The 27,789-nt window shown below is 48.5% G+C and overlaps 1 protein-coding gene across 8 annotated transcripts in view; it reads right to left on the bottom strand.

The window, feature by feature from the left end:
- Nucleotides 1-27,789, bottom strand: part of RNFT2 (ring finger protein, transmembrane 2) — a 33,569-nt gene that overhangs the window by 4,989 nt on the left and 791 nt on the right. For 6 of the 8 annotated variants that reach the window (XR_008508686.1, XR_008508684.1, XR_008508685.1 and 3 more), the window contains exons 2-10: nt 26,833-27,013; nt 26,078-26,531; nt 21,314-21,792; nt 20,648-20,724; nt 18,507-18,607; nt 16,301-16,454; nt 6,704-6,853; nt 2,430-2,491; nt 1,417-1,522 (exon numbers count right to left, since the gene is read on the bottom strand). Coding sequence is in view for 5 of the 8 variants with exons in the window: in XM_054516774.1 (XP_054372749.1) it covers nt 1,417-1,522; nt 2,430-2,491; nt 6,704-6,853; nt 16,301-16,454; nt 18,507-18,607; nt 20,648-20,724; nt 21,314-21,792; nt 26,078-26,160 (1,212 nt within the window). In the remaining 3 variants the exon portion in view is untranslated. The remainder of the gene's footprint in view (nt 1-1,416; nt 1,523-2,429; nt 2,492-6,703; nt 6,854-16,300; nt 16,455-18,506; nt 18,608-20,647; nt 20,725-21,313; nt 21,793-26,077; nt 26,532-26,832; nt 27,014-27,789) is intronic. The other 2 variants (XM_054516777.1, XM_054516778.1) reach the window with 2 other exon arrangements.

The raw sequence follows: 27,789 nt of genomic DNA, 5'->3' as shown, positions 1-27,789 counted from the left end.
TTGCCAGAGGAGCAGCTTCTGCTGCCCTGCATTGCCAGAGGGAGCCCAGGCCCATCTGCAGCAGCCCTGGAGCTGCAGAGGAAAACTCCCCCCTTGTGCAGGATCCCTGCTCCAGCAGCAGCACAGCTGGCACTGCAGGAGGGCTGAGCCCCCATGGGATGGGGCTGTGCCACCCCCTGACACACAGGGGACAGGGCCTGCTCTCACTCTGGCAGTGTTGTTTTGTATTACTGTATTATTTTATTTTTTTATTTTCTTCCCTAATAAAGAACTGTTATTCCTACTCCCATATCTTTGCCTGAGAGCCCCTTAATTTCAAATTTATAATAATTCAGACAGAGGGGTTTTACATTCTCCTGCCTTCCTTAGCACACACCTGTCTGTTCAAACCAAGCCACCTCACCTGCAGGGAGGCAGCTGGTGCAGCTGGCACTCACAGGGCTGTGGGAAATAAACCCCAGTTTGCCAAAGCTCTGGTTTCTAATTAGAGCACTAGAAATAAACATTCCAAAGGCCTACAGCACCTGGGCTGAGAGGGTTTTCCTCTGCCATATTTCCCTCCTCAGTTCCCTAAGTTATCTAAGTCCTTACTGAGCTCCCATAACCTCTTTCTTCCCCCTGCTCCTTGCATTTGCTTTATGCTGCACTCCCAGTTTGCCCTTTCCAGTAAAAGTCAGTTTTCATCCCTGATCTCCTCCTCTGGTTTCTGCACTGACCCCTCTCGAGGTTCTCCCCAGCAGACACCATCCAATCCCAGACTGGGAGAGCAGGAAAAGGGCAAGGAGGGAGCACGAGGAGCTGTGAGAAGCTGGAAACTCCTCCACACATGAGGAGTCAGCAGAAATGTCACTCCTCAAATCCCAGCTCTGCCAAGCAGATCCAAAAGCAGCTCCTCAGGGGCTTCCAGCTCGGAAACATCTGCACAGATGTTGACAGCAAGGCTAAGAGGCACCTTTGGTGCACAGGATGGCTTTAATTTGATAACCCTGTTATCAAAAGGGAGTTTTAATCCACCCAGCCCTCTCGAGGGGCAGGTAAAGCTCTGCTCAGTGTAGCCCCAGGGTCTGCACTGCCCATTGCAGCCCCTGCCCCACAGCCAGAGTCACCCCCCAGCTGCCACAACCCAGTGGTTACTCAGGGCAATTTCCTCCCCTGAAATGGAAAATGGAAACCCCCTCCCTCTGAATTGTGATAATCTTGGAAATTAAGGGGCTCTCAGGCTAAGATATGGGAGTAGGACTAACAGTCCTTCATTAGGGAAAAAATAAAATAAACTAAAAATGCAGTAATACAACAGCCACCAGGAGCTGGATCAGGAGGCAGCAGAGGCCTGCAGGCGTTCCCAGGCTGGCTGTGCCTCTCCCCACTGCAGGAGCTCACTGAGGGAATGGCAGCAGGGCACTCTGGGGGTCTTACCTGGCACAGAAGGATCAGAGGTTCCCTGAACTCTGCCTGGCAGATGGCACAGATGTCTCCTGCCTCACTGCACTGCTGGCTCGTGGCACGGACCCCATAGGTCTGGCAGGGACAGGGGGGGAAAAAACAAACCCCAGGTCAAAGGATTGGAAGGGTAAATGTGTACAAAGATTGCTTTTCACCCCAGATTCCCCACAGGGACAGCAGTGTGGGGAAGGGAGATCTCTGCTCCCTGTCTGCCTTTCCCCTGCAGCTGACTCCATCTTTTAGGGCCTCCACTTGTGCAGCAAGGATAATGGAATTTAATGAGCTCAACAGGGAGCTGAGAGGATTAATTCAGCATCATTTGCAGGGGTGTTTAGATGGAAGGAGGGATTATTATTATTATTAGCAAGCAGGAGACAATGGAAGAAAGAGAAACAGCAGCAGCACCCACAGGCTGCCCACTTCCCCTTTAGATACAGGGAAGGGAAATGTTGCTGTTCCCACTGTAAGAGATTTAGGGCAAACAGAAACCTGCTGAGGGAAAATGACCAGCCCAAGCCCAGGGAATAAGCAAGATAAGCTCTACCAAACTTTGATGAGGTTTTTTTCCTCTACAGCCTTTGATTTTACCCTTTTAAAATGGAACTCACTGCAGCAGATCTAAATATCAGCCCTGTGGAATGCAGTGCCTGGGATAATTCCTGTGCCCTGCAGGATCTGTTTCTGCACTTCAGGCACCACAAAGTCCTTCCCACACTCTGCATACAAAGTTTTGTCAGCTCCTTGCAGTTGGATTAATCCACATTACACAGAGCCTCCAATCAGAACAGGAACAATCTCCCAGCACAGCTGGGGCAGGGCAGATGGCAGAAAAGGTCCCTGATGTCCCTGACAGGAGCCCCCAGCTTATCTATCCATGGGCTAACATTGTTTTATTCCGTGGTCCTGAGCAATTTTCAATTTTTATCATTCAGCAGGAACAAGGTGCCACCTCTGGGACTGCTCCTCCACATTTAACTCCTTACCTGGGGGTGCAAAGGACCTTCAGTGCCTTCCTGACACTTCCCACACGGCCACAGATGTCAAAAGACTGCAAAAATAACACCCCATTTTAGATCATTTTCACAAAACCTCTGTGTGTGTGTGTGTTGAGTCCAGAAACTCAACAAACATTCTCCAAATGGATACTCAGAGGGGAAAAAGTAACAATGGTGCCAAAAAAGATTTCATGGTGATCATGAAATATGTAATAAATGGGAATTGACAGTGGGGAAGGGTGGCCAGAAAAGCTCTGGGAGCAGCTGACTGCAAAGTGGGGACTTTAGAGGACACAGAGGGGGCTGGCACCAGGCTGGGCTGGGGACAATTGTCCATCCCATTAGGCAGGGAAGGGCTAAAATGGAGCTGCTCCCATAGAGAAGGGAAAGGGGAGGAAAAAAGAAGAGAAGGGAAAGGGAAAGGGAAAGGGAAAGGGAGGAAAGGGAAAGGAAAGGAAAGGAAAGGAAAGGAAAGGAAAGGAAAGGAAAGGGAAAGGGAAAGGGAAAGGGAAAGGGAAAGGGAAAGGGAAAGGGAAAGGGAAAGGGAAAGGGAAAGGGAAAGGGAAAGGGAAGGGAAGGAAAGGAAAGGAAAGGAAAGGAAAGGAAAGGAAAGGAAAGGAAAGGAAAGGAAAGGAAAGGAAAGGAAAGGAAAGGAAAGGAAAGGAAAGGAAAGGAAAGGAAAGGAAAGGAAAGGAAAGGAAAGGAAAGGAAAGGAAAGGAAAGGAAAGGAAAGGAAAGGAAAGGAAAGGAAAGGAAAGGAAAGGGGAAAAAGGAAAGGGAGAAAAAGGAAAGGGAGAAAAAGGAAAGGGAGGAAAAGGAAAGGGGGAAAAGGAAAAAGGAGGAAGAAGGGAAAAGCCTGAAAACCTAACCCAGTCTATCAGGTTTCTCCTGCCTGCAGGCAGAGCACAGGGAAAGCTCAGTGAACTAAAGAAGATGTGAGCAGTGACAGTGCAAGGAGCAGCTGGGGCTGGTGGCCCAGCAGGAGCTGCTGCTGCCCCCTGAGGCAGGGGAGGCTGTGGGGCTGCAGCTGCAGAGCTGGGGCAGCAGAGCACAGGCACAGAGGAGCTGCCTTTCTGTGCTGAAGTGGTTTTGGTGAGGGATGGAGTGGGCTCAGTGCAGGGAATGCCAATGAGCTCATCCTGCAACGCAAGGGGAAGCAAATGCAGCACCAAGAATGATTCCAGGCAGCACCCACGGGGCTCAGGGCTCCTTCCAGTAATGCCTCCAGCTGGGGCTGCCCCTGCCTCAGACACCCCATTTCCTGCTGAGGATGGGGTTAGCCCCCTCCTTCCTTCCTTCCTTCCTTCCTTCCCCGTGCAACTCCCAGCTTTTCCTGCTTGCTTTGCTGACAGCACAACTCCAGTGCCTTTGCTCTGATGTCTCCTCTCTCCCAGCCCACATCCCCCCTCATTTCTTTCCCTCTGGAGCTCCCTGCACACCCAAAAGCTGTGTGTTTCAGAGGGCAAACACCCATTTCTCACCCATTTTTTGTTGTACCATCCCTTCACAGCTGGGTCACACACACAGGGTGTGCTGCTGCTCAGGACAGGCAAAAAACCCAACCTGGGTGCTCTGTGCGTGAACAGCTGGGATTTCTCCACCAAAAGCAGAGGCTCCTGGCTCCACAGGGCAGACAGAGGCACCAGCCCAGCTCCCAGCAGCCTCCTGCAAGTGCTCCTGCCCTTTGTGCAGGGAAGGGGACACAGCCCCAGCCCAGCCCTGGGATTTTGCCAGGAGCACAGGAGCTCTCAGTGCCAAATTGGCTTCTGTGGTTTTTCTAATGTGGTTTGTGGCTTTGCTAATGTGGGCTCCTCTGGGGATATTTTCAGTGTCTCAGGCAAGGAGCTGGTCCTGCAGCTCTGGGGACTGGCAATGGGATGGGCACAGCCAGGGCTCTGTGCCCTGCACTGGCAGAGGAGCTCCCCCTGTCCTTCCAGTCCCAGGCAAAGGCCTGGTGTGCACAGGGCTGGCTCTGACCTGGACACAAACTTCCCAAAATGAAGCTGCTTTTCCAAGCTAGATCAGCCCAACACTCCCTGTAAAGGCTTCACAGGACACGAAGATCAAGTTAACCCCTAAGGAGCTGCTCCCACCTGTGCCAGGCCCTGAGGAGCCTCACCTGGGCTCTCCTCCCACAGCCCCTGGGCACAGCAGCTCCAGCTCAGCTCAGCCCTGGAGGTCTCAGCTCATGGCTGAGTGTTTTAGGCTGGAAATGCAGGATGTGGCTGTGGGTGTGTGTTCTATGTCCCATCTGTCAGAGCTGGGGCAGTTCTCTGCTGTCCATGGGGCAGTTTTCCTTTATCTCTCCCCCAGCCAATCCTCCCTGCAGGAGATCTCTGCTGTCCATGGCCACTGAGTGTCCCTGCAGGGCTGATCCAATTCCAGCATCCCATGGGGAGATGCTGCGCCCAGGGGAGGAGCCAAGCATTCCTACCTGGATCCAATGTGAGCCTGGCACAGCACAGCAGCCTTTGCCCAGTGCATTGCCAGAGGAGCAGCTTCTGCTGCCCTGCATGGCCAGAGGGAGCCCAGGCCCATCTCCAGCAGCCCTGGAGCTGCAGAGGAAAACTCCCCCCTTGTGCAGGATCCCTGCTCCAGCAGCAGCACAGCTGGCACTGCAGGAGGGCTGAGCCCCCATGGGATGGGGCTGTGCCACCCCCTGACACACAGGGGACAGGGACTGCTCTCACTCTGGCAGTGTTGTTTTGTATTACTGTATTATTTTATTTTTTATTTTCTTCCCTAATAAAGAACTGTTATTCCTACTCCCATATCTTTGCCTGAGAGCCCCTTAATTTCAACTTTATAATAATTCAGAGGGAAGGGGGGTTACATTCTCCTGCCTTCCTTAGCAGACACCTCTCTGTTCAAACCATACACTGAGCTATGCTCTGGAGGTGTCCCCCTGCTCTGCACCCTCCTCATCCTCCCCTGAGCCTGCCTCACTGCTGGGCTCTGCCCTGCAGCTCCTGGACTCTGCCCCTGCCTGGGGAGGCCCTTTCCTGCCAGCTGTGCTTTTGAGCTTGGCTCCCCTTGCTCCAAGGAGCAGAATTCCCCACCAGCACCTTCCCTCTCTGAGGGCTCCTCCAGGAGCAAGAAATGGCACCTGGAACTGCATCCCTGTTCCAGGGGTTGAGTTATTTTTGCAAGCAGGGGACAGGAAAGATCACTTTAAACCTGTTCTTGTCCACCTGTGGCCTGCAGGGAGGGGTGGATACTGCAGTGGGTCCAGGCAATGACACCTCTGCAAAGGCCCCCAGTCCTTCCCCCAGCACAGGGAGAGAAGCAGGGGGGTGTGCAGGGAGCTGCTCCTGTCCTGGCACTGCCTGTCCTGCTCCTGGCTGGGGCTCAGGCCTGCTGTGACCACATCACCTCACTGGCCATGGCCTCCTCTGCCTGATTTGCTCACAAGAATTGTAAAGCCCTGGACAGGAGGGGCTGCAGGACCCTATTCCTGCACCATCCTCTGTCATTCAGCATTGCTCTGCTCCTCTCAGCTGTTTCCAGCTCAGATGTATTCTCCATTCTTCAGCCCCTCATATATTCTCTATTCTTCATTTTCAGGCTGCTCCTGCAGAGCCACAGGCACAGACAGGGATGTGGGATGGAGCAAGCCTGGCCCTTCTCAGAGGGGTGAACCTCTGGTTTATCAGAGTTTGCTTCAGCTACTGCCCTGCCCCTGGGCAGGGTTCAACACACAGCACTAGAAATACAATTATTTCTACACCTGGGACTCCTCTGACTAAATCACACCTACTCATTTACATTTGTACCAACTTTGTGCTCCTGTTTTTGAGGAAACCTGAATTACTCCTGTCCCTCACTTGTGTCAGCAGAGCAGGGCCTGGAATGGGACCTGTTTTATCCAGGCAGGACTTGGCTGCTGCTTTCCCTCCCTGCTGCACTCAGAGCTGTGAGTGGCAGAGGAAAGCTTAGAGACACCCAGGAGTGTCTGCAGCCTGTTTTGTGTGACACCTGGAGGTGTGCAGCTCCCCCAGGACCAGCTCCCCTCCTCCTGCAGCCTCTGCAGAGAGGGATGAGCAGAGCAGCAATGACTTCATGAGTCTGATGCAACCCTGGGAGCAGGCTCAGATCCTCCCCCAGCCCAGCAGTGCCCACATGCTGGGCAGCAAATGCCTTTGGCAGCTGAAGGAAGAGAGGTGTTCCTGGGCAGGGACAGCCACAAGCAACAGGAGCATTTGTCCCTTCAGCTGTGCTGCTCCCCTGGCCCTGCTCTCAGGGAATGTTGAGGAGGTGCTGCTCACCTTGCAGAGGCTGTACATGATGATGAGGATGCCACCCAGGAAGTAGCTGCTGGAGGGATCATCCCCCATGATGTATTTGTACCACAGCTGGATGGGCACCAGCGAGCGGAACAGCTGGCTCAGCTCCTCAATAATCAGATAAAACTTTCCCTGCAAGACAACCAGGCAAGTGAGACCATGGCCATTATCAGGAAGTCAAAAGAAGAACATTTCATTTGTGCAGGGCTGGTGTTCACTGATCAGTGCCCTGTGAAATGGTGCAGAGACCACACTCCAGAGATGTAGCTTTCTCTGCAGCCCCTCAGCTCTGTGCCCAGACAGGACAAATACCCCTTCATTCCTCCACAGGGCTCAGCTGAACACCAGCAAAACAAATCACTAAAATATTCACTTGGGTTTTTACTGTTAAACTTGAAATTTGAAATCAATGAAATCTGCTATGCAGCATTTTGGAATTATAAATTTTAGAGCAGGTTATGGATGGGTAATAAATTGTGTGTCTGGACGATGCTGCAGAAAAACAAAGGTTAATATTCATATAGGATTCATATAATGTAAACTGCAGATATTATTATTAGTGAGAAAAGGAAAGCAAATTTATCTCTGACCTTACAGCCCTTCTGAAGGTACAGGGATTAAATGTAAAGTGGCCCCAGCCTTCCTGACAACTTTTTAGGTAATCCCAAATAAATTCATTATGTTTGACAGCATTCTTCCTCTCCCCCTCAGGTGGGTGTTGGCTCTTGGGCAGTGCACAGATAAAAAAACTGGAAATTAAACCCTCAGGGCATTTAAAACTCAAAGGGACCAAACCTTCCTGAAGAGCTCAAGGAAGGAAAGGTGGGGAGGGGGAAGTGCGCTGTTTCAAATGCTTCTCTCTCAAAAGAGACTCAAAGAATGGGCAGCATCCTTTGTCAACCTTCACCAAAGCCTGAATAAGTGTCTCATTTAGGGCCACCCTCAGTTTGTTTTGTCCCACGCTGTTTACAGGGACAGCTGGTGGCAAACGAGCCCAGAAGGACGCTTAATGCAGACATTATCTGGGCTGAAAGATTTGGGTTTGTCCTGTCAAAATCCTTTTATCTGCTAAGCTCCTGGAGAAGGGGAAATTCCCCTGGAATTTTGCTGTGCTGTCCCAGTTAGCTCTGTCATCAGTGATGTCATCGCAGGCCAATCACTAATTGCTGAGGTGGGGATGGGGATGGAGTCCTGCAGCCGGGCTGGCAGCAGCCAGCGCCCTTCCCCGGGGGCTGGATGAGATCACTCGCAGGCCATCCTGCTGCTCCCGACAATCCAATCCTCCCCGCAGCTCTGCTCATGAGCTCATGTCCCCCGGGACGCCACTGAGGTCACACCAGCGCCTGCTATCGGACCCACCCGGCTGCTTCCCTGCCCTCCCTCCCATCCGAATCCTATCCCCATCCCCCCTCCATCCCCATCCCAACCCCACCTCATTTCGATCCCCACCCCACCCCATCCCTTCTCCATCTCCATCCCCTTCCCCATCCCTCTTCCATCCCATCCCCTCCTCCCCCTCCCCTCCCCCGCCCCATCCCATCCCCCTCCAGCCCCATCCCATCCCCCCTCCATCCCCATTCTATCTCTATCCTCATCCCCATCCCGATCCCCACCCCATCCCATCCCCATTCCATCTCCTCTCCCCTCCCCATCCCCACTCCATCCCCATCCTCCCCCCATCCCATCCTCATCCTCATCCCATCCTCATCTCCATCCCATCCCATCCCCCTTCTATCCCAATCCCCACACTATCTCTTCCCCATCCCCATCCCCATCCCCATCCCCATCCCCATCCCCATCCCCATCCCCATCCCCATTCCCATCCCCATCCCCATCCCCATTCCCCTTCCATCCCATCCCATTGCCATCCCCACCCCATCCCCCCTCCACCCCCTCCCCATTCCCTCTCCCCTTCTCATCCCATCCCCCCTCCATGCCCATCTCATCTCTATCCTCATCCCCATCCCCATCCCACTCCCACTCCCATCCCCATCCCCATCCCCATCATCCCCATCCAACCCCACCCCATCCCCATTCCCCTTCCATCCCATCCCATTCCCGCCCCCCTCCATCCCCTCCCCGCACAGCCCCGGGCAGCAGCCGCAGCAGTCCGGGCTCGGGACCGCCCCAATTTATGCAATTAGCGCTCCGGCCTCTCCCAGCCCGCCGCTGCGATGCCATCATGGTTTATTTTGGGCGTTGCTGGGGCAGAAATGACAACGCTGTCACCGTGTCCCTCCACAGGGCTCTGATGAAAGCTCCCAGCAAGGTAAAGGCAGCGAATTTTGCTTTCTGCTCTCATCCCTCCCACCCTCCATCCATCCCTGCTGCTGGCTGGGACAGGTCACTGCTTGCTGTCCCATTGCATCAGCCAGAGCTGCTGCATCCTGCATCCCACAGCATCCTGCATCCTGCATCCACAGCATCCTGCATCCCGGCTGGAACTCTGCTCCAACACAACCTCTGAGCACCAAGAGCCCCGAGTGCACACCTGTGAGCAAAGCTGGGCACAGCCCTGGGGCACAGCCAGGCTCTGGAGGTGGCAGTGGCATCGAGTGACAAACTTCAGCATCCAGCCACAACTCCTGCACCCTCCCCAGAGCTGCCAGAACTCCCCTATCTCCAGTTTCCAGTGGTAACTGCAGGGTAGCAGAATGTTTTAGCAGCTAGAAACTTGCTGACAGCCTCCCAAGAGTGAAGTGATGTTTTAAGGGATGCATCCCTCCCTGCAGCCCCTTAGCAGCACCCACCTGACCATAAATGTTGGTAGGTTTAGAGTGATTCCAGCAGGGCAGCTGAGCATCACTTGAAGAGAACTAAAAACTTCAGGCATCTCAGTGCACCACACCAGCCCCTTCTTTAAACTCGGAAAAGTGCCAGAAAATCAGAAATAATTCTACAAAGGGCTGATGCAGAAGTGAGGCCCTCCTTCTGAGCCAGAAGCTTGGAAAATGAGGATTGTTCCCTACAGTTTCAGCAGTAAAATGCAGATTTCTGATAGCAGCAACTTACTGCAGACAGCACCCATCAGTGGGAGCACACTCAACACACCTGTCTGCCACTGCTCAGCTCTGTTATCTCTTGGCTATCTAGGTTACACTTTTCAAAGTCAGATCTTTGTCTCAGCTGTATTTTGTCTGAAAAATTCTGCTAAAATACACCAGCTTTTTTTTTCCTTCAAGATTACAACTGTGTGCTATATAAAGCACAAACATAATTATTTCTCCTGTGCTTGGCACGACAGCTTGAAATAAAGCAAGGTCTGTTTCTATCAGGTGAGTTTTCCTATGTCAGAAAAAGCTGTGTAAATCTGGGAATTTTCTCTGGAATGTAGAGAGGTTGAAGAGCTCTCTAAGATCAGCAGAATCTTTCTGGTGGGCCTGTGAGCCAGCCCTGTGCAGGACTGGACAGTGTGGGAGCTGAACTGCAGAGATTAAATAAGATATGAGCTGGAATTCTGGCTCCTGATGAAGGTGGGGGCAGGGAGAGCAGAAAGGCTCTGCTCCCATCAAGGGTTAATTCAGCCTGCCCAAGAAGTGAGGAGGGCAGTGCTGGCCCTGCTTCCTCTGAGGGAGCTGCTGCTGCTGCTATCAAACACTTCATTAGCACACGTGGGGAAGGGCTGTGCTGGGATCTAATTTTAGCAGCTCTGCTGATGAGCCTCAGATACCACATGGTGAAATTTTGATTCTTTTTTTTTTTTCAGAGCTCAGTTAAAAACACAAGTCAATGACTGGGATATAATCCCCCCATTTTTCTGAACCTCCTTCACCACACAGAAATACCATTTCTATAGCTCAAAACTTCTTTTGAAAGAAGGGAATTCAGCATTTTCACACAATTGCACTTTCCCTTCTGTACATGCAGAGTTTCAGCCTGTACTGCACTGGCTGGTTTTGCATGGAGACAATGGAATTTCTGGGTATTTTGTTCCATCCTCACCACCTGATGGCAGATCTGCATCTGATCCCTTCCTGCCATTTGAGCTCTGCCCAGAGGAGCACATTCCTGGAATTTCTTCAGTCCCTTTACAACATCAGCACTACAGAAAACACTTTTAAAACCCCTTTATTTTCATGCTGCTGGCTGACCTCAGGGACAGCTTTTCTCTGCATTTTCTAAATGAGAACCTGAGACACACAAAGACAAAGGTCAAGACAAGGTTGCTTTGGTGTCCAAGCTGAGGTGCTGGGATTAGATTTTTTATAAAGCACTTCATTTTCTAGATCACATTACCATTAAAAGCTGGACCCCTGACTTCTCTAGACTCACACAGGAATTACTTGGCAAAGTAAAGGACAGGATTTAATTCTCCAGTGTAGCAACTCAACTTGAACTTGTAGAATTTTCTTCTCTTTGTTTCCTGTGAACTTTCCAGTTGCTGCAAGAGCTTCTTTCCATCCCTCACCTTCATCCTTGGGGCGTGGTGATGGAGGGGAGAAGTCTCCCAGCAAAATAACCTGGAACAGTGTAATTAAAAACTGAATCCCAAGCTAGACACAGCACAGGGGGCAGGCTGCAGCAGCAGGGGGAATGCTGACTCCCCCAGGGCTGTGTGCAGCTCCTTTGCCATAAGGCTGTGCCTCCCACAAGGAACAGAGGCACAGCAAGGACTGACAGAGTGGAATCAGAGTGGGGCAGGCAGAAGTGAGACAGACACGTTGCAATGAGGCAACTGCAAGGTGTGATTAGCACTCGAGGGAAGCTCCAAGTCTCACTTGTTCTGCTGCCAGCAGCAGCATTAGGGCATATTCTGAAACATGCTTGAAAAAGCTTTGGAGTCCTGCTGGCAATTTGGATCAGAGGAGAGCAGGCTCTGCTGAGATTCCAGGTCATGGTGCCAACAGATCAAGTGCTGGGTAGGAGCAGTAAAAGAGAAAATTCCCAGATTTACACAGCAAACAGCACTGTGGCATGGAGGATGCTGGTGAAAATCCATGCAGGACCAATGAGGAGTAATGGCAAGGTGGGACTAGAGGGGAAATTGAGAATTTAAAAGGCTCTGAAAATCACATCTTTTGTGTCTGAAACTGGAAAGATAAACTGGGAAAACACTGAAGAGCAATGATTTTTAACAAGTTCAGTAGAAGTGATTTGCAAAGCAAGTTTAGGGAGGGGGACAGAGGAGTCCCCACTCCTCAGCACCTGCTCTTGTGCTTCAGTTGGCTTTTTACTTTTGTAAATAATGAATCCCACACTCCTGACTCTGGGACAGCACATCAGTCCCAGCTGCAGCAGGGAGAAGCCTTTGCAGAACATCCTGGAGTTCCTGTGGCTCAAGAGGAGCCAAGCTCAGGCTGCTCCATGAAGAGTGAATCTGTTTGTGAGTGAGCTCCCCCAAAGAGGAGCAAGGCCAGAGAGGATGGGCTGTCACCTGCCCATGGGTGACACTTCTTCAGCCACAATAAATTCCATATTGCACAGACAAGGACCAGGAACATCTTTGCCTGGGTATATTTTATTCAACATCATCTATGAGCCAGCTCCCAGTGAGTTTTTTATTGCTTCTGTATTTTGAGAGGACTCAAATGCTCCAAGAGCCTTTTCTTCCATTAGAACAAAAAAAAAAAAAAAAGGTGCAGTTTCAGAAGGAAGATGGAAATTAATGTGCCAGGTTCCCTGGCAGAGCTGTGTCCAGCTATGACAGGAAATATGATGTGCACCTGAAGAAGGGTTTTTGTCCAAGGTCCAAGTGCAGAATTTGCAATTGCTGACAAATCCAGACCAAGTTTTCTCTGACCAGACTTGATGAGATGGTACTTTAAAAATAAAAAGCACTAATCAAACAATCAACTGGAACAAACCACCAAGCAAGTATGTTCAAAGCTGCAGAAAGGGGGCAATGTCACTGCTCTCCTGCATTTTCCCTCTCCTGGAAATGCAGTCCCCTCTAACTTGGCTCTGCACTGAGCAGGAAGAGAAAACCCTTATTTAGGGCCTTTGTATTAAAATGTCCATGGTATCTCTGTCCCCTGTAGGCACAGAGACACACAGATGCAAGAACTTGGGCTAACAGTTCCTTACAGTCCTATTTGGTTTGATTTTCCTTCTCCCTCCCCCCATGTTTCACTCACTTCTGCAGCTCAGATTGCTGACAACAACATGAGGAGGGGATGGGAGGCTTGCAGGCACCTGGGATTTCCTAAGTGAAGTCTTTGGCAAGTGTGTCTTTTTATTATTTATTTCCTGATTTTGAATTCCACCCCCCTCAAGCTGTCATTCCTTAGCAGTGCAAATGAAAAGCTGCCCTTGATGTGTGCACAACAATGGAAGCCTCTGCAGGCCACATGGCTCCTGCAGTTTAATTTACTTTAATTCATTTTATATTGAACCAAATGATCTTATTTGCCTTTTTTAATGGAGAGCCTTCAGCCAAGCCCTCCCTTCTGAAGGAATGATGAGCTCAGCTGTTCCTGCAACCTGTACCCAGCTCAGTGTCCCTGTCACAGCCTGGGGGCAGGGAGGGGACACCCCCAGCACGGGTGGGATCCTCTGGAAACTCCCCAGAGCTCTGGGATCAGTCTGATGCTGGGGTGACCTTCCTTCTCCTGCTTTTCTCTCCAATCCTCTCCAAGCTCTTCTCTCCCTGCATTCCAGCCTGACTGGAGTCTCACAGCCTCTCCTGGTGCCTCTGTTTTCCAGGCTGGTTTGGAAACTGGGAAAGTCTGGGGTTATTTTGTCAGAATTTCAGTCTTCCCTCATTCTTTGGAGGAGTTGCTCTGAATTTCTGAGTTGCTCAGGCTGGGGGAATTCTGGCTGGTTGTACCCTCATAATAAAGCAACTCTCATGCTCTACATTTCCAGCACCCGTGATGATGGGTTTTGCCCACTGTGCAAAGACAAACTTTTTCTGCCCCTCAATTTGAGTTCACTTTCTCTCAGTTAAAGCATAAACTGATGTTACAAACCACAGAAGTTTGTACAAAAATTGTCCTTCCTGTGATGGGCCATACTAGGAAAACATGACCAGGTACTTTGGATGGGGGAACTGAGTGTTGTGACCCACATTTTTCATGTGTTTTCTTTCAAAATGAAAAGATGCATCCAACTGATGAAAGCAGAGTTCAGTGCTATTCACTATTGTCATTGATGATTTTGATGGAACAAAGTAATGTACAGCTGACACTAAACTGTAAGCACAATTGGAAAGAAGGATTATATTCCAAATTCATCTTGAGAGACTGGAGAAATGGTCTGGAAAACAAGGAGGGAATGAAGACAGTCCAGAAGAGAATAATAAGATCTGGAATTAACAATCTCTGAGAAAACACTCAAAAAATTGTTGGAGCTCAGTCTACAGACAAGACTGAGGGGAGATATAAAGACTGATAAATAAAAGCAAAACCCACACAGTATTCAGAGAAGACCAGGATCCCAAGGAGCAGCAGGAAAAGCCAGACTAGCTTTGCAAGTGCCTTTGAACTTCCAAATGAGGAAAATCTGAAGAGCCAGCTCAGATCTGAGCTGAGTGCAGGATGATTAAAGTTCCCCACATCCCATCCAAGGGCAAGTTTTAGGATCTCCTGCTGACTGCCAGCAGCTGAGGATTAAATCCCTGGGTGCTGAACTCCAGCAGCAACCTCCATTTCAGGTCCTCTACCAGGGGAGCAAGAGGCTGCTGTTCTGAGTAGTTAAACTGGCACTAAAACTTCTCACTATACAGAAATACCCATCTTGAAAAAATGGAGCTCTGCTGAGTTAAATTCTTATTTCTCCAGCAGCCTGTTACCATCAAATGACAACTACCCAGAAGCTCATAAACTCCAAGCTGGGCTTCAGGCAGAAATCCTACTTGGAGGACATTGGAAGGAAGAGAATAACTTTGTATCTGGCAAGTATTCAGAGAAAAAAACTTGATAAAAATTTAGGTCCAAGTTAATGTGCATAAATTGCACCAGAAGTGTTCAAACTGAGCAAAGGTTCCATTTAAATCCTCACCTGTGCTGGCCTGTGCAGGCCAGGGGTCAGCAGGCTCAAGGCAGGAGCTCAGCTATGTGATCACTGATTACCATTTCCATGGTGCCCTGTGGTTCTCCTGGAGCCCTCCCATCCCAGTTTGATCTTCCTTAATTTGTTACATCTCATCCTTGGCTGGGTTAAAGGCTGCAGAGTGGGGGAGAGAGCCCCCAAACCAAACCCAGATCTGCTGGTGGGTGCCAGCAGTGCCAGGGGACAGTGAGACCATCCCCAACATCCTCAGACAAAAAGGGGCTTAAAAAAAGTGAGACACATTGCTCTCCAGAAAAAGGTACTAAAAATGAAGCATCTGTGCTCTGAGTCATTACAGGCCCTTGACAGATGTGATCCTACCAGCCTCTCACTGGAGCTGCAAATAAAGACCCCTTCTCTTTCTTCTCTCCAGACAAGGATTAATGAGTACTTGGGATGGCTCTCAGACAAGCAAGCAAAGGCTGTGAACCTTTTCCAACACTGCCATTTATCTTGGGAGGACTATTCACATCACTTCTTCCTCCCTCCCCAGCCTGGATTATGCTCTGACCCAGCACATTAATCTCCCAAAATATAATAATAATAATAGAAGGATGGGAAAAAAAAAGCTGGACAATTGCCAGAATTAAATTAATAACCATCACAGATAGCCCTGCTGTGCAGGAACAAACTGCTCAACTCCCCTGCCACCCCTGTCATTTCTAAGCAAAACTATTCCCAGTTTAGATCCCCCCTGAAGTGCCCAGACTTTCAGCAATTCCTGCTGGTACCTGGCACCTGCAGGTGCCCTCCATCCCCACAGCTGCCAGGGGTTTCTTTACTGAATGCAAATAACACACATTGCCACATCTGCCCCCAGAATGGGGACACTGCTGAGTGGAGGGAGAGAATGAGAGAGATGTAAAATAAAAATATATCAAAAAGTGTTTGGAATGAGAGAGAAACTTTTACAAGTTAGGCTTAGTCTACATGTGGCTTCATAAACATTTAAATATGAGCAGCATTTAATTAATCCCATGGTTAGAACTGGTGCTGCCTTTTGTGGCTTTAGTTTAACCCAGTTACTTCTTTGACCCAAGTGGGAAGCCAAAGAGACAAATATTTGCAATTTCTTCCTAGGAAATGAAGAGGTTCCTGCTTCAGAAATAAGAATTTACAGAGATTACTCAGAAAACAAGACTTCAACTCAATGAGAGAAGCAATTATCTGGCTGCTAGCACTGATTCCTCCTCAAGCACTGCTCACCTCACCTCCCTGGGCTTTAACCACTGCTGGGAGCACCAAACCCTTGCTCAGGTCTGTGATGGCTCAAAAAGCACCCCTCAAGCCCAGCTGACTTTCTGCCAAAGGTTTAGCAACAGATTTTAATGTTTTTAATCTTCCATCCATACCTGGCCCTGGCACAGGTGCCCAGAGCAGCTGGGGCTGCCCCTGGATCCCTGGAAATGTCCCAGGCCAGGCTGGGACAGTGGGAGGTGTCCCTGCCATGGCAGGGGTGGCACTGGGTGGGATTTAAGGTCCCTTCCCACCCAAACCATTCCCTGATTCTCTGATTCCATGCTGCAAACGTGTGGTGAAGGTAGCAGATAATCAGAGACAAAGGTTTGTACCTCAAGAAGAGTCTCCTACCTTTGACTTGACAGCGAGGATGATCTTGGGCAGGGCCACCACGAGGCATTTCAGGGCAATGGTGAGGTACTTCAGCACAAAGTCTGCAATGCCCACAATCCACATCAGGTCAAAGAAGTCCAGCCTGTCCAGGTTGGGTTTCAGGAATATTAGGCTGAAAGAGACACCAAAGCTCAAATACCACTGAGGAGAAGCTTGCTCAAGCTCCTTGCAGCCACTGCTGGCTGGAGAGAGCCCAGCAAGGGCCCTGAACTTCAGGGAAGTTCTCAAGGGCAAGAGGAGGAAGAAACACAAATCAGATTTGTGGCTCCTTTGGGCCTCCTGACTTGCTCTTGCCCACTTCTACAGGGGTCAGCAGGTTTGCCCAGTGTCACAAAACAGGACCCAGGCACCCAAGAAGTCTGTCTGGAAGCCAGCAGTGTCCAAACCTGCCTTTCCCACTGCCTGGGGCGCTGCCGGTGCCCTCAGTGCAGAGTGTGGGACCTGGGTGTCACAGCTTGTCCTGGCAAGTCCTGCTCAGGACAATCCTGCTTCCCTGGCCAAGGGAACACCCCTCAGCCCCTGAGGCTGCTCTGCCACAGGGGCACAGCCCCCAAACCCACTGGGCACATCAAACAAAGGGGTGGCACAGGAAACCCTGCACCAGCCATGGCAGAGAGGTGAGAACTTCACACTTTGTGTCCTGCCCTGACAGTGCCACTGCCTGAAACACAACAAGAGCTGGGCTCTGTTAATTCTCTGTAATTCTTACCTGAACCATAGATCCAAAAATTAATGCTCCTCACATAATGTCATTTACTGGGCTGAACGTTTGCTGTTTAAAAAAGTGGAGCCTGGGACAGCAGAATTTCACCCAGCAATGGGCAGGAGCTACTGGCCTGAGCAATAATGAGAACTAGACCCTAGTCAGGCTGAAAAAACAGGATTCATCTTCAGGGTATTTACTGCTAAAGCCTCATGGTAGAAAGCAAAAACTGAACAGTTAAAAAAGAAAAAAAAAAAAAAAGCAAAGTAAAGTAACCAACCCAAAATGAAAAGCCTGAACATGAAATTAAAATACTCACAACACTGGCACAGCACAACAGGTAAAATTACACCCTAAAAACAGAAACAGAATCAGAAACTTTACTACTATTCATGCACTAGAAACAAGAAAAAAAATCAGGAAATGAAAAATGAAAGAAAGAAACAGAACTGAAGCAGACATTTCTAATTTGACAAGCCTGGCTTGTGAATAGTCCCAGGTCTGGCAAGCAAGAGCTACAGCAGCCTGAGCATGACAGCACTGCAGCACCCATAGGAACAGGGCTTTTCCTGGAGCTGTGGCCCAGCCTGGCCACTGGTAATAAACCACACTCTAAACTGTCTGTAAGATGGCCCCAAATTGCTAAAATCCCTTTATTTCAGATGATCTACCCTTTATTTTGAACTAGTCCCATTCATGCTTTTAACCTTGGCCACCTTCTCAGAGACACCCTGCTACCCTGTGTGCAAACATTTCACTTCCAGACCTTTCTGCCATTCCTGTTCCTCCTTTCCCACTCCCTCCCACAAGCTCCATCCAGACAATCCCACGGCTTGGCCTCTCCCCTTCAGCCCCACATTCAAACCTTCTCAGCTCTCCCCCTTTCTCTGCTTATTATATGCTTATAGCTGTGATTATTCCTGTCTGATTTATATTAAGTTGTGGCTCAAATCCATGAGCACAAACCTTTCTGTATTTGAGAATGAACCCAGTCAGGATTTGAAAGGCAAGGCTATTTTAATTACCTCATTTCCAAGTGCCCTGAGAACACTGGGGTCAAAAACTGCTACTTCATCTCCTGTCCTGCACTCCAATCTGCACAGACTGAAGAGGAAAATCAGTGGGTCAGTTCCTCATCTGCCTCTGACACCTGCCCTTGATGGTCAGCTGCAGTGGTCACAACGGGAATTCAGAGGGCATTTTTGGAAAGGATCCACCCTGCTTTGACACCATCACACCCTGGCCCATTTATACACTGCCTATGTCCTTTACTGACAGGAGTATGGTAAGGTGACACACACATCCCTTTCCTGCACTGGAAGGTATTACAAAGATGTACCAAAGACAGCAAATCCTTTAGGGGCACACAGTTCCTCCCACAGTGTGGAGGAGAAGCTTCCCTCTCTCCCTCCCTGGCAATTATCCCCTGCTCCCACCCTGCACAATGCAGATTTTGTTCACCTGTTGTACAGCTGCTGAGAGCTGAATGTGTAAAGCAAGTACAGGGTGTTTCCAGTGAGGAAGGCCAGGATCCAGAAGACAACCAGCACTGATCTCTTCTCCTGAGTAAGGAAAATGAGCAGAGTTATTTCAGCTCAAAATCCCAACACTTGAGCTGAGCCTTCAACTGCTGAAAAACCCAATCCAGGGGATGCAAATATGTAACAAAGTGCTCAGTAATTAGTTATTTACACAGGACTAAGTAAGTGGTCTGCAAGGTAAAGACATCTATAAACACAAGCAGAAATGCTTCTCTCTCCTGTAACCTTTTCAATGGAAATGAATTGAAATAAGCTGGCGAAAATTACAGAATTACTTGCAGAATGTATCTTCAAAGTTGGGATCTTTCTTGGGAAACCTAAAATCCCCTGATATTTAAAATGCAGATTAAAAGAAGTCCATTCAACATATTGTCCTAAAATCTGAGCTGTCACCTGCTGGAGTGACAATTCATGGAAGGGGTGTTTTTATAAATAAACCCAAAGTCACTCAGTGGAAGGCTCAGCTAAATCAAATATACCCCACCACTACCTGCAGCACATCTGGGTGTTCTCCTAAAGCATGGTGCTTCTGGAACATTCATTTTTGATTGAACAAATAATTAAAGGTCAAAAGAAGTGGAAATTTTGCATTTCAACATATATGGAATGTTACAGACAAGCTGGATGGCAGAAGACACTGTCCTGGGTCTTGGCCCTTGGTAACTTTGGGGAGTAAATTTTATTCCTGAGAGGAAAACACCCACCATTTTTCATGTGAGCTGATTTATTAAGCAAGGAGGTCTCTGTAGCTGCTCAGCAGCCAGGCCTGCTGTGCTGAGATTTAAAGCAGGCAGATCAAGGGGCACAGTGCTGGAAGGGCAGAGGTGCAGAGTGCAAGGCAGCAGCAATCTGTTACTGGGCTGTGCCACTGATCTGCTCACTCCGTGCTGCATCTCACTGACTCCACTGCTGCTGGCACATACAGGCATGCACTTGTGCCACCCATTCTCTAATTTGGACAAAAAAGCAATTCTAGCTTTGTGCTGTTGAACTGTTTTTCTGACACAGAAGATCAGAAGACCTGAAAAGATCTGCTGGTTTCTTTACATTCTAAGCATAATAATGCCCAGAGCATTATAAAGCTACTAGCAAGCAACACATCCACAAAATCTTTCAACTGAACATCTCAAAGCATTATCTAAATGCTAATTAGCAAAATCTCATCATTAATAAGTCAAATAGGCTTCAGCATCTCTGCTGTACATGATGGAAAAACCAAGGTGCAGAGAAGTGCTGGAACAGGCAAAGCCAGGCAGAGGGAGATGCAGATTACAACATCCCTGACCTGTCCTTTTTGTTTTACTACACCACATTTCACAAAAAAAGCAGGGCAGAGACTTTGGGAGAGCATTGGGGAGAGGAAGGAAGGAGAAGACAGATCTGTGCACAAATAAATACATTCAGCCCTACACTGCAATCAAAGGTTCATCACAGATGCTATTTTGTACATGGAAAATTATGTTTGCTGGGAACAGGAGTGTTGGAATCTGAAATGCAGGGAATTCTCAGAACTTTGGGCTTGTAAGACAAAGCTTATAATTAAAGACAGGATTTGTTTTGAGACCTTGGAAAAGGCTTCCAAACTGAGGTGCTAGAAGTGAGAATGTGGATTTATAGTTTGAAGCAGAGACATGTTAAGTGGAAGAAAGTTTAGAGTTTAAGACATAAAAAAAAAATAAAAGTAGTTACAAAGGTAAACAAGGAGCTTAGAAGACAGTATTGTAGGTCTGTGTGTCATAACATGATCAGCAAAGAAAGCTTACACTGTAGCATGAGTCCATAAGATGAAAGTCCATAAGGATTGAGTCAAAAACATAAATATTCTTGTTAGCAGTGTTTTATCAGTCAATAAATCATTAAAAGGTCTTGTAGCCAGGGGTCTTGTGACCTTCTGAACCACCTTCTGACCTTCTCACATCCTGTAAAGATGTGAGCTGAACTCAGCCTTCCTATTTATGCAGAAAATAAGAAAATAAATGGCATCATCTAAAAACCTCAGAGGTCCTGTCTCTAACTCCTTCAAGAATCCCCATACAGGAAAAAGTAAAATGCCAGACTCACCTTCAGAGCCACCTGTTCTCGGAGCGTGGAGTTGGCGTAGGCAAAGGTGCTGGCCATGCCAATGCACACAGCAATTCCTGCAGGGAAAGGCTCTGTCAGGGAGAAACTGCTGATGCTGTTTGACTTCATTTCACACCCAGCACCCTCCCTGCAAGACAGGAGTCTCTGAACCCTTCCTTCTGTGCCACACAGAAAGCTTTGCTGTCACCAGGGTAAGCTCTCCCCATCTCTCCTAGAGAGAGAAGCCTTGGTAACATCCTGAGGAATGTCAAGGAGAAATCAGGGAAAGGAACAGCCCTGGTCAGGACAGGAAACAGATGGATTTGACCTGGATGAACACAGCTTGGTCTGAAAGTAGGGGGAATTTATCACAAATTTATCACATGCATTACCCTATTCATTTGAATATGTTCCCTTCATGCTACACTCCATCTGGACACTGCCACATGGATAAATGTATCAGACATCAGAGCCTGATAAAGCCTCCAACCTTTCCATAATCACATTTCAAAGAGGATGGATGTATCAGATACCAGAACCTGATGAAGTTTCCCAACCACCCTCCAACAGCAGCTCAAAAAGGATGGATGCACCAGACACCAGAGCGTGAAAAATCCCCCCAACCGCCCTCTAACCACAGCTCAAAAAGCTTTGATGAACGCTCACCAAGCTTGTGCTGGAAACAAACTTTAGCCAGGAGGATCAAGATGAAGGGAAGTCCCTTCTGCAGCCACCCAACGACAGCTCTGAGCTCGGAGAGAGCCGGGGCCGGCGTCCCGGCCTGTTCCTCGGCGCCCTCCTCGCCGTGCCCGTGCCGCTCGCCGCCCGCCATGTGCAGCAGCGAGGAGCCGCGGTGGTGCCCGTGCTGGAAGGGATGCGCCGGGGCCCGGTGGTGGAACGGGGCCCCCTCGGCTCGACCGGCCCCCTCGTCCCTCGGGGCCGGCATCTGGATGAAGACTTCTCCCCCTCCGGCCGCCGAGCCCAGCACCAGCCCCGCCGGGAAGGGCGCGGCGGCGATGGAGGCGGCGGGGAGGCCGGCCAGCCCCGAGAAGAGCTGCTGAGGGGAGGCGGCCTCGGCCTTGAGGCTCTCGAACACTCCGCTCTCGTCCACGCTGGCCTCAGAGCTCAGCGTCTGGCTCCGGCTCCTGCAAAGGGGACAGACACCGGGATGCAGTCAAAACAGGGGCAGAGACCCAGGGATTCAGCCAGAATGGGGGAACAGACCCCAAGGATTCAGCCAAAACAGGGGCAGAGACAAAATGGGGTACAGACACCAGGGATTCAGTCAAAACAGGGGCAGAGACCCAGGGATTCACCCAAAATGGGGGCACAGACCCCAAGGATTCAGCCAAAACAGGGGCAGAGACAAAATGGGGTACAGACCCCAGGGATTCAGCCAAAATGGGGGCACAGACCCCAGGATTCAGCCAAAATGGGGGCACAGACCCCAGGATTCAGCCAAAACAGGCACAGAGACAAAATGGGGTACAGACACCAGGGATTCAGTCAAAACAGGGGCAGAGACCCAGGGATTCAGCCAAAATGGGGGAACAGACCCCAAGGATTCAGCCAAAACGGGGGTACAGACACCACGGATTCACCCAAAATGGGGTACAGACCCCAGGGATTCAGCCAAAATGGGGGCACAGACCCCAGGATTCAGCCAAAACGGGGGCAGAGACAAAATGGGGCACAGACCCCGGGGATTCAGTCAAAACAGGGGCAGAGACACTAGGGATTCAGCCAAAACAGGGGTACAGACCCCAGAGATTTCAGCCAAAATGGGGGCACAGACACCAGGATTCAGCCAAAATGGGGGCACAGACAAAATGGGGTACAGACCCCAGAGATTCAGCTAACATGGGTGTACAGACACCAGGATTCAGTCAAAAGAGGGGCACAGACCCCGAGATTCAGTCAAAACAGAGTACAGACCCCAGGGATTCACCCAAAATGGGGGCACAGACCCAGGGATTCAGCCAAAATGGCGGCACAGACAAAATGGGGTAGAGACCCCAGGGATTCAGTCAAAACAGGGGCACAGACCCCAGGGATTCAGCCAAAATGGGGGTACAGACACCAGGATTCAGCCAAAATGGGGGCACAGACCCAGGGATTCAGCCAAACCAGGGGTACAGACACCAGGATTCAGCCAAAATGGGGGCACAGACCCAGGGATTCAGTCAAAACAGGGGCACAGAACCAGTGCTGGTTTAGCACAGCCTTGAGTGCAGTGATTCATCACACTCTCTATTGTTGGTTGGGGGTTTATGCACAAATCACAAATGGGATGGGACTGCTGGGGAATGCATCTCAAGCTGCTTACTTTCCAGCATCACTCTCATTACAAGGTTATGACAATGGGAAGATGCCAGCAGCTCATGTTCTCAGCAGTAGCCAAAGAACTCAATGTTACAACTCACTTTAAAGTTTCTTGACCAATCACACACAGCAAAAGCACATTGACAGTAGTTCTATCCAACCACTATAAGCATACATACCTTTGGTTAAACAATGCTTGCTTATTTCAAATACAATACCTGCTTGTAAGCCTTAAAACACAATGCACAGAGCTCCATTATTAAGCTTAGAACTTCCTAATACCTTGCCAGATATACTTTTCTGTAGCTTAGGGAGGTATTCTAGACAAGCATTAATACACAGACCATTGCTCTATTTGTCCTTACTTTCTACATCTCATATAATTTTTCTGCTGACAAATCTTATGGCAACTGCTTAGCTCTAATCACAGTTCTGCTGTCTCTGAGACCTGCCTTTTGCAGCTTTCCCAAAACTCTCTGATTTTAAAGATTCCCACTCAGAACACCAAAGTCTCCAGATGCTTTTCCCTGTGTTTTCTGTAGAGAAGTCACAGCTGCACAACTGGAGACCAGTAACCCAGACCAGAGAGCTTCTCCAGACCTGACCAGAACACATCAGCTCCCTCACCAAGGAATGAAGCTCCAAACACCCTGCTTGCTTTTGGAAATAAACAAAGAAGTAATACATCCAGTACCAAATCAGTATCTTCTACAATGATTTCTATAAAGAAAAACATAGAAAACCTCATGGAACCTGACTCAGCACCACCAAGTCGAGTCATACTATAAACAAACTAACTAACCAGGCTAACTCAAAGCAATGACCTACCCCCAAAATCCTCTGTATTTTGGGACAATCACTACCTGCCCACTGATTAACAGCACCAGAAGAGACAGAGTCACCAGGGGAAAAGAAGCATTGAGAGCTGCTTTGTGTGTCCCTGACCTGACACAAAAGTGAAGGATGTGCTCATGGGTCCATTAAAATTAAATTCTTTAATTTTTATACTTTTGACAAGTTGGGCATGGATGTACCCAAATTACTGGGCAGAACTGGTACTGGCACTGATTGTTTCCTAAGCATGTTGGAATACAGCCAGATTCCAAAAAGAAAGTCTAAATACCTTTATCCTGACATCAAAAGACAAGAGGGTTTTTTTCCTTCACTAGAAATCAATAGAAGGAAAGTTTAGTTGAGAGGGAACAATGCAGGTAACAAGAATATGATCACCAGGCCCTGTCAGTAAATGCCTGACAATCAACAAACACTTCTCTAACCTGCAAAAGCAGAGTAAAGAATAAACAAACCCCAGCAAGAGGCAAAGCCCACAAGCAAGGCATGGTGCAGAGCTTTGGTCCCTCCTGATTTGAGTCCTGGGAGATCTCTAACTTTAGGAACAGTGGTTACAAGCTGAGACAGCACACCCAGGGCCCTCAACCCTCTCTCCCCCATGGGTTCCAAAGCCTCCCCTGGGCACAGAGCTCTGCCTTTCATCTCCCTCTGGGGACACCCTCAAAACTCTCTGGCCAAACCTTCCCACTAAGCAAACTCCTAATAAGGCTTTTTTTTATAGCTGCACCCCATTCCCACTGCATCTCCACAGGCTCCTGCAAGGAATCAAGTCAACAAGACATTGCACACCTCGTTCTGGTCCAAAATATTCATCAGCCAGGCCTTTAAATTCACACCTAACATTAGAGTTCAGGGATGTACACACAGCTTAGGGCTGGGAATGTAACAAACAGCCTGGAAGGAGCCCAGTGCTACAAATAAAGACACAGCTATCCTTTGGAATAATATTGCCAGGATACACGAGTGTGCTTTCAGCAGGAAGGAATTCATTTGTGACATATTTATAGACAAACAAGGGTTGTTTGTTGAAATTGTGAGGCTGCTGAAGTTAACAGAAGTGAAGACCAGTGGCAACAGCATTTCCTTCTACAGTTAGAAAAACTTCAGCCTCTGTTCCTGACTATGTATTTACCCTGTTAAAAATCAGAAGCATCATGTAGAAAAAATTTGAAGATGGCTTTCTTTCCCCCTGTAATTAGGAATGGTACCATGCTAGCAATGGCCATGACATAAATGACATAAAGCTTCAACTCTAATTACAAAACCACTATAGAAAATAAAATATTTACCAATGAACTTTCACTTATCATCTCAGCTCAAACAGAACAATGAAATTTGTTAGTTCTATCTTTGTCTTGGAGTAATTAGATTAGTTTTTTCTTTAGGAATAAAAATATAAAAAGTCATACTCTAACTCTGGGAAAGCACCAGGGAATATTTAGTACCAGAACAACAACAGTGGCAAGGCTCCCTTGCTGATGGTATAATTACAGAAACAAATTAGAGGTATTTTGAATACTCACATACATGGAGATAGATAGAGACTCTGGGAAGATGCAAAGAGTCACCCAAACTCTTCATAAAACACTAAGTCAGAGTAGTTGGGAGCTTCAGACCAGCAGACTTTTTAAACAGCTCAGTAAGAGAAGTGTGAATGGTTCCTGTTCACACAGGTCCATCCTTGCACACTGACAGTGCTCAGGTGCCATGAATCCATCCCTTCCTCCAGAGCTCCACAATCCTGCCCAGCTCAGCCAGATGTCTGCCAGCTGTGCCATCCTGGGTCACCCTGAAACACTGGCTGGCAGCAATCGGGGACTGACAGCAAGGAGAAAAGTAAACTTGTCTCTAGAATCCCCAGACTCGAGCAGAGAGCCCGGCCACACCACACACACAGGAATTTGACTTCCTCAATTTTGAGCTTTCATCTTCTGAAACGCCCCCGATGTCAGATTAAGCCTTTTCCTGACCCAGAGATGGGGCAACTGAGAGGAGTTTTAAAAACTCTTATTCCATTTTCAGTCTCATGAGAAGGGTGAGACAATACAGGTGTTATAATTCACACCATCACAATCAGAAGCTAATTATTTCCTAATTACAATGCACTGTGTTTCTTGGCCTGTCAGCTTTTGCCACAAGAAAAATGTGAAGAATGGATCTGGGTCAGAAAAAGGCTTAATCTGACACCCCTACTGTTAAACCAGAACCCTTCTCTTGGGGAGGAACCTGGAGGGAAGAAGAAGGAGAAGCATTTACCTTTCAGGAGGCACGCTGTCCGTGTTGCTGCTGTGCCGCCTCTGCATTTTCCTCAAAACCCTAAAACACAGCACGCTCAACATGAACCCTGTGGCTCAGCAAATCCCAGAGTGGCTACTGGCACAGGCCCTGGGGACAGAGGGCACTGGGACCCGCTCAGCTGGGGACATGGCGGGCAGCAAGCATTGGTTTCTGTGACAGAGCACCTTGAGCTCCCATTTGTTTCTCAGCACGCTTGAAGGCACAGCTTTGAATGGCAAAGGGGGCACACAGGTGTCCAGGCTGGGCAGGAGTCAGTCAGGAAGGGGCAGTCACCAGGAGGGATGGCATGTCCTGGCAAGGGACATGGGGACACCTAACAGTGGCTCAACAGCGAGGCGACACGTGACTCAACAGCCTCTGGGGAAATGAGATCCCATCTTCCTTCTGCAGGAACTTGCTCTGCAAAGCAAAACTGAGAGGGAAAAAGAAAAAGAAAATGTGTAAATCCTTCTAATGAAAAAAAATACTATTAGCTTGACAATAAGCAACTCATTCACTTTAATCTACAGAAATGCCATTTGCAAAGTCTAGACAGTAGGCTCAGAATACAATAGCTACTTAATAAAATGTACAGACTAAGATGTAAATACTCTTGAATATAAGAAGTTATAACATTATTCATAACACATGTCAATATATACATAGATGTGCAACCCCTGTGTAAAGGCACAGTGGCTCTGGGAAGGTTGGCCAGCTGTCTCACAGCACAGTACCTGAAGAACAGCTGTATCCAGAGGTGAAAGGTGCCACTGGCAGAGATGGAAGCCCAGGAGTGTGCAGACATTCACAGATGGAGCACCTCAGACAGTCCAGGACAGTCCAGATTCCAAACTCATCCCAGTCCTCCCAGCCAGTGACTGTCAGCACCTGGCCCTGGTGCTCACTCAGGGACACCTGGAGGAAGCACACAGAGAGCAATGTTCAGCACAGCACAAAGAGTTTTACCTTTCCATGTCCCTGGGAAAGGCAGAGAGGTGCAGGAACCCTTGGTGCTTCAAGCCCTGCCCACGTGCATGGCCCAGCAAGGCTGTTTTCCTCTGGGAGTGACACCTGCAGCCCTGCTGCCCACACAGGCACTCCCTGGGAGTGCTCCCAGAGCTGTGCTCTGCCTTCAGTGTGTCCATACACACACCTATGTGTGTGTGTGTGTGTGTGTCTGTAATAAATACAGACAGACATCAGTGTATTTATAGATACATGCACTTGTATCACAGAACATATCACACACGTATATCATAATATATACTTTATAAATCCATCTATACACACACATATCTACAAATGCATGTGTATATACATATATATTTATGTGTATACACATATTACATACTTACATATACATAGATGTATAGGCATAGATCTGTTAATGTATACCTATCTATTAACAATCCTATACATATAGAGATACATATATATGTGTGTGTGTATCTACACTTATATACAGACATACCTATTAATACAGTTATATATATACATACATATACACATCTATATATACACACACAAATGCATAGTATACATATCTAGATATACATACATATCTATGTATAGATATACATACATGTATGTATGTATCTTATATACAGACATATCTAAAAACACAGGCCTATACATATATGTATATATCTATATATACACATACTCATGTAAATCTATATATAGACACATAC

Source organism: Molothrus ater, chromosome 18, assembly GCF_012460135.2.
Source record: "Molothrus ater isolate BHLD 08-10-18 breed brown headed cowbird chromosome 18, BPBGC_Mater_1.1, whole genome shotgun sequence".
Taxonomy (NCBI): Eukaryota; Metazoa; Chordata; class Aves; order Passeriformes; family Icteridae; genus Molothrus; species Molothrus ater.
The sequence above is the reverse complement of the archived record's forward strand: the minus strand, read 5'-3'. Positions and strand labels throughout refer to the sequence as shown.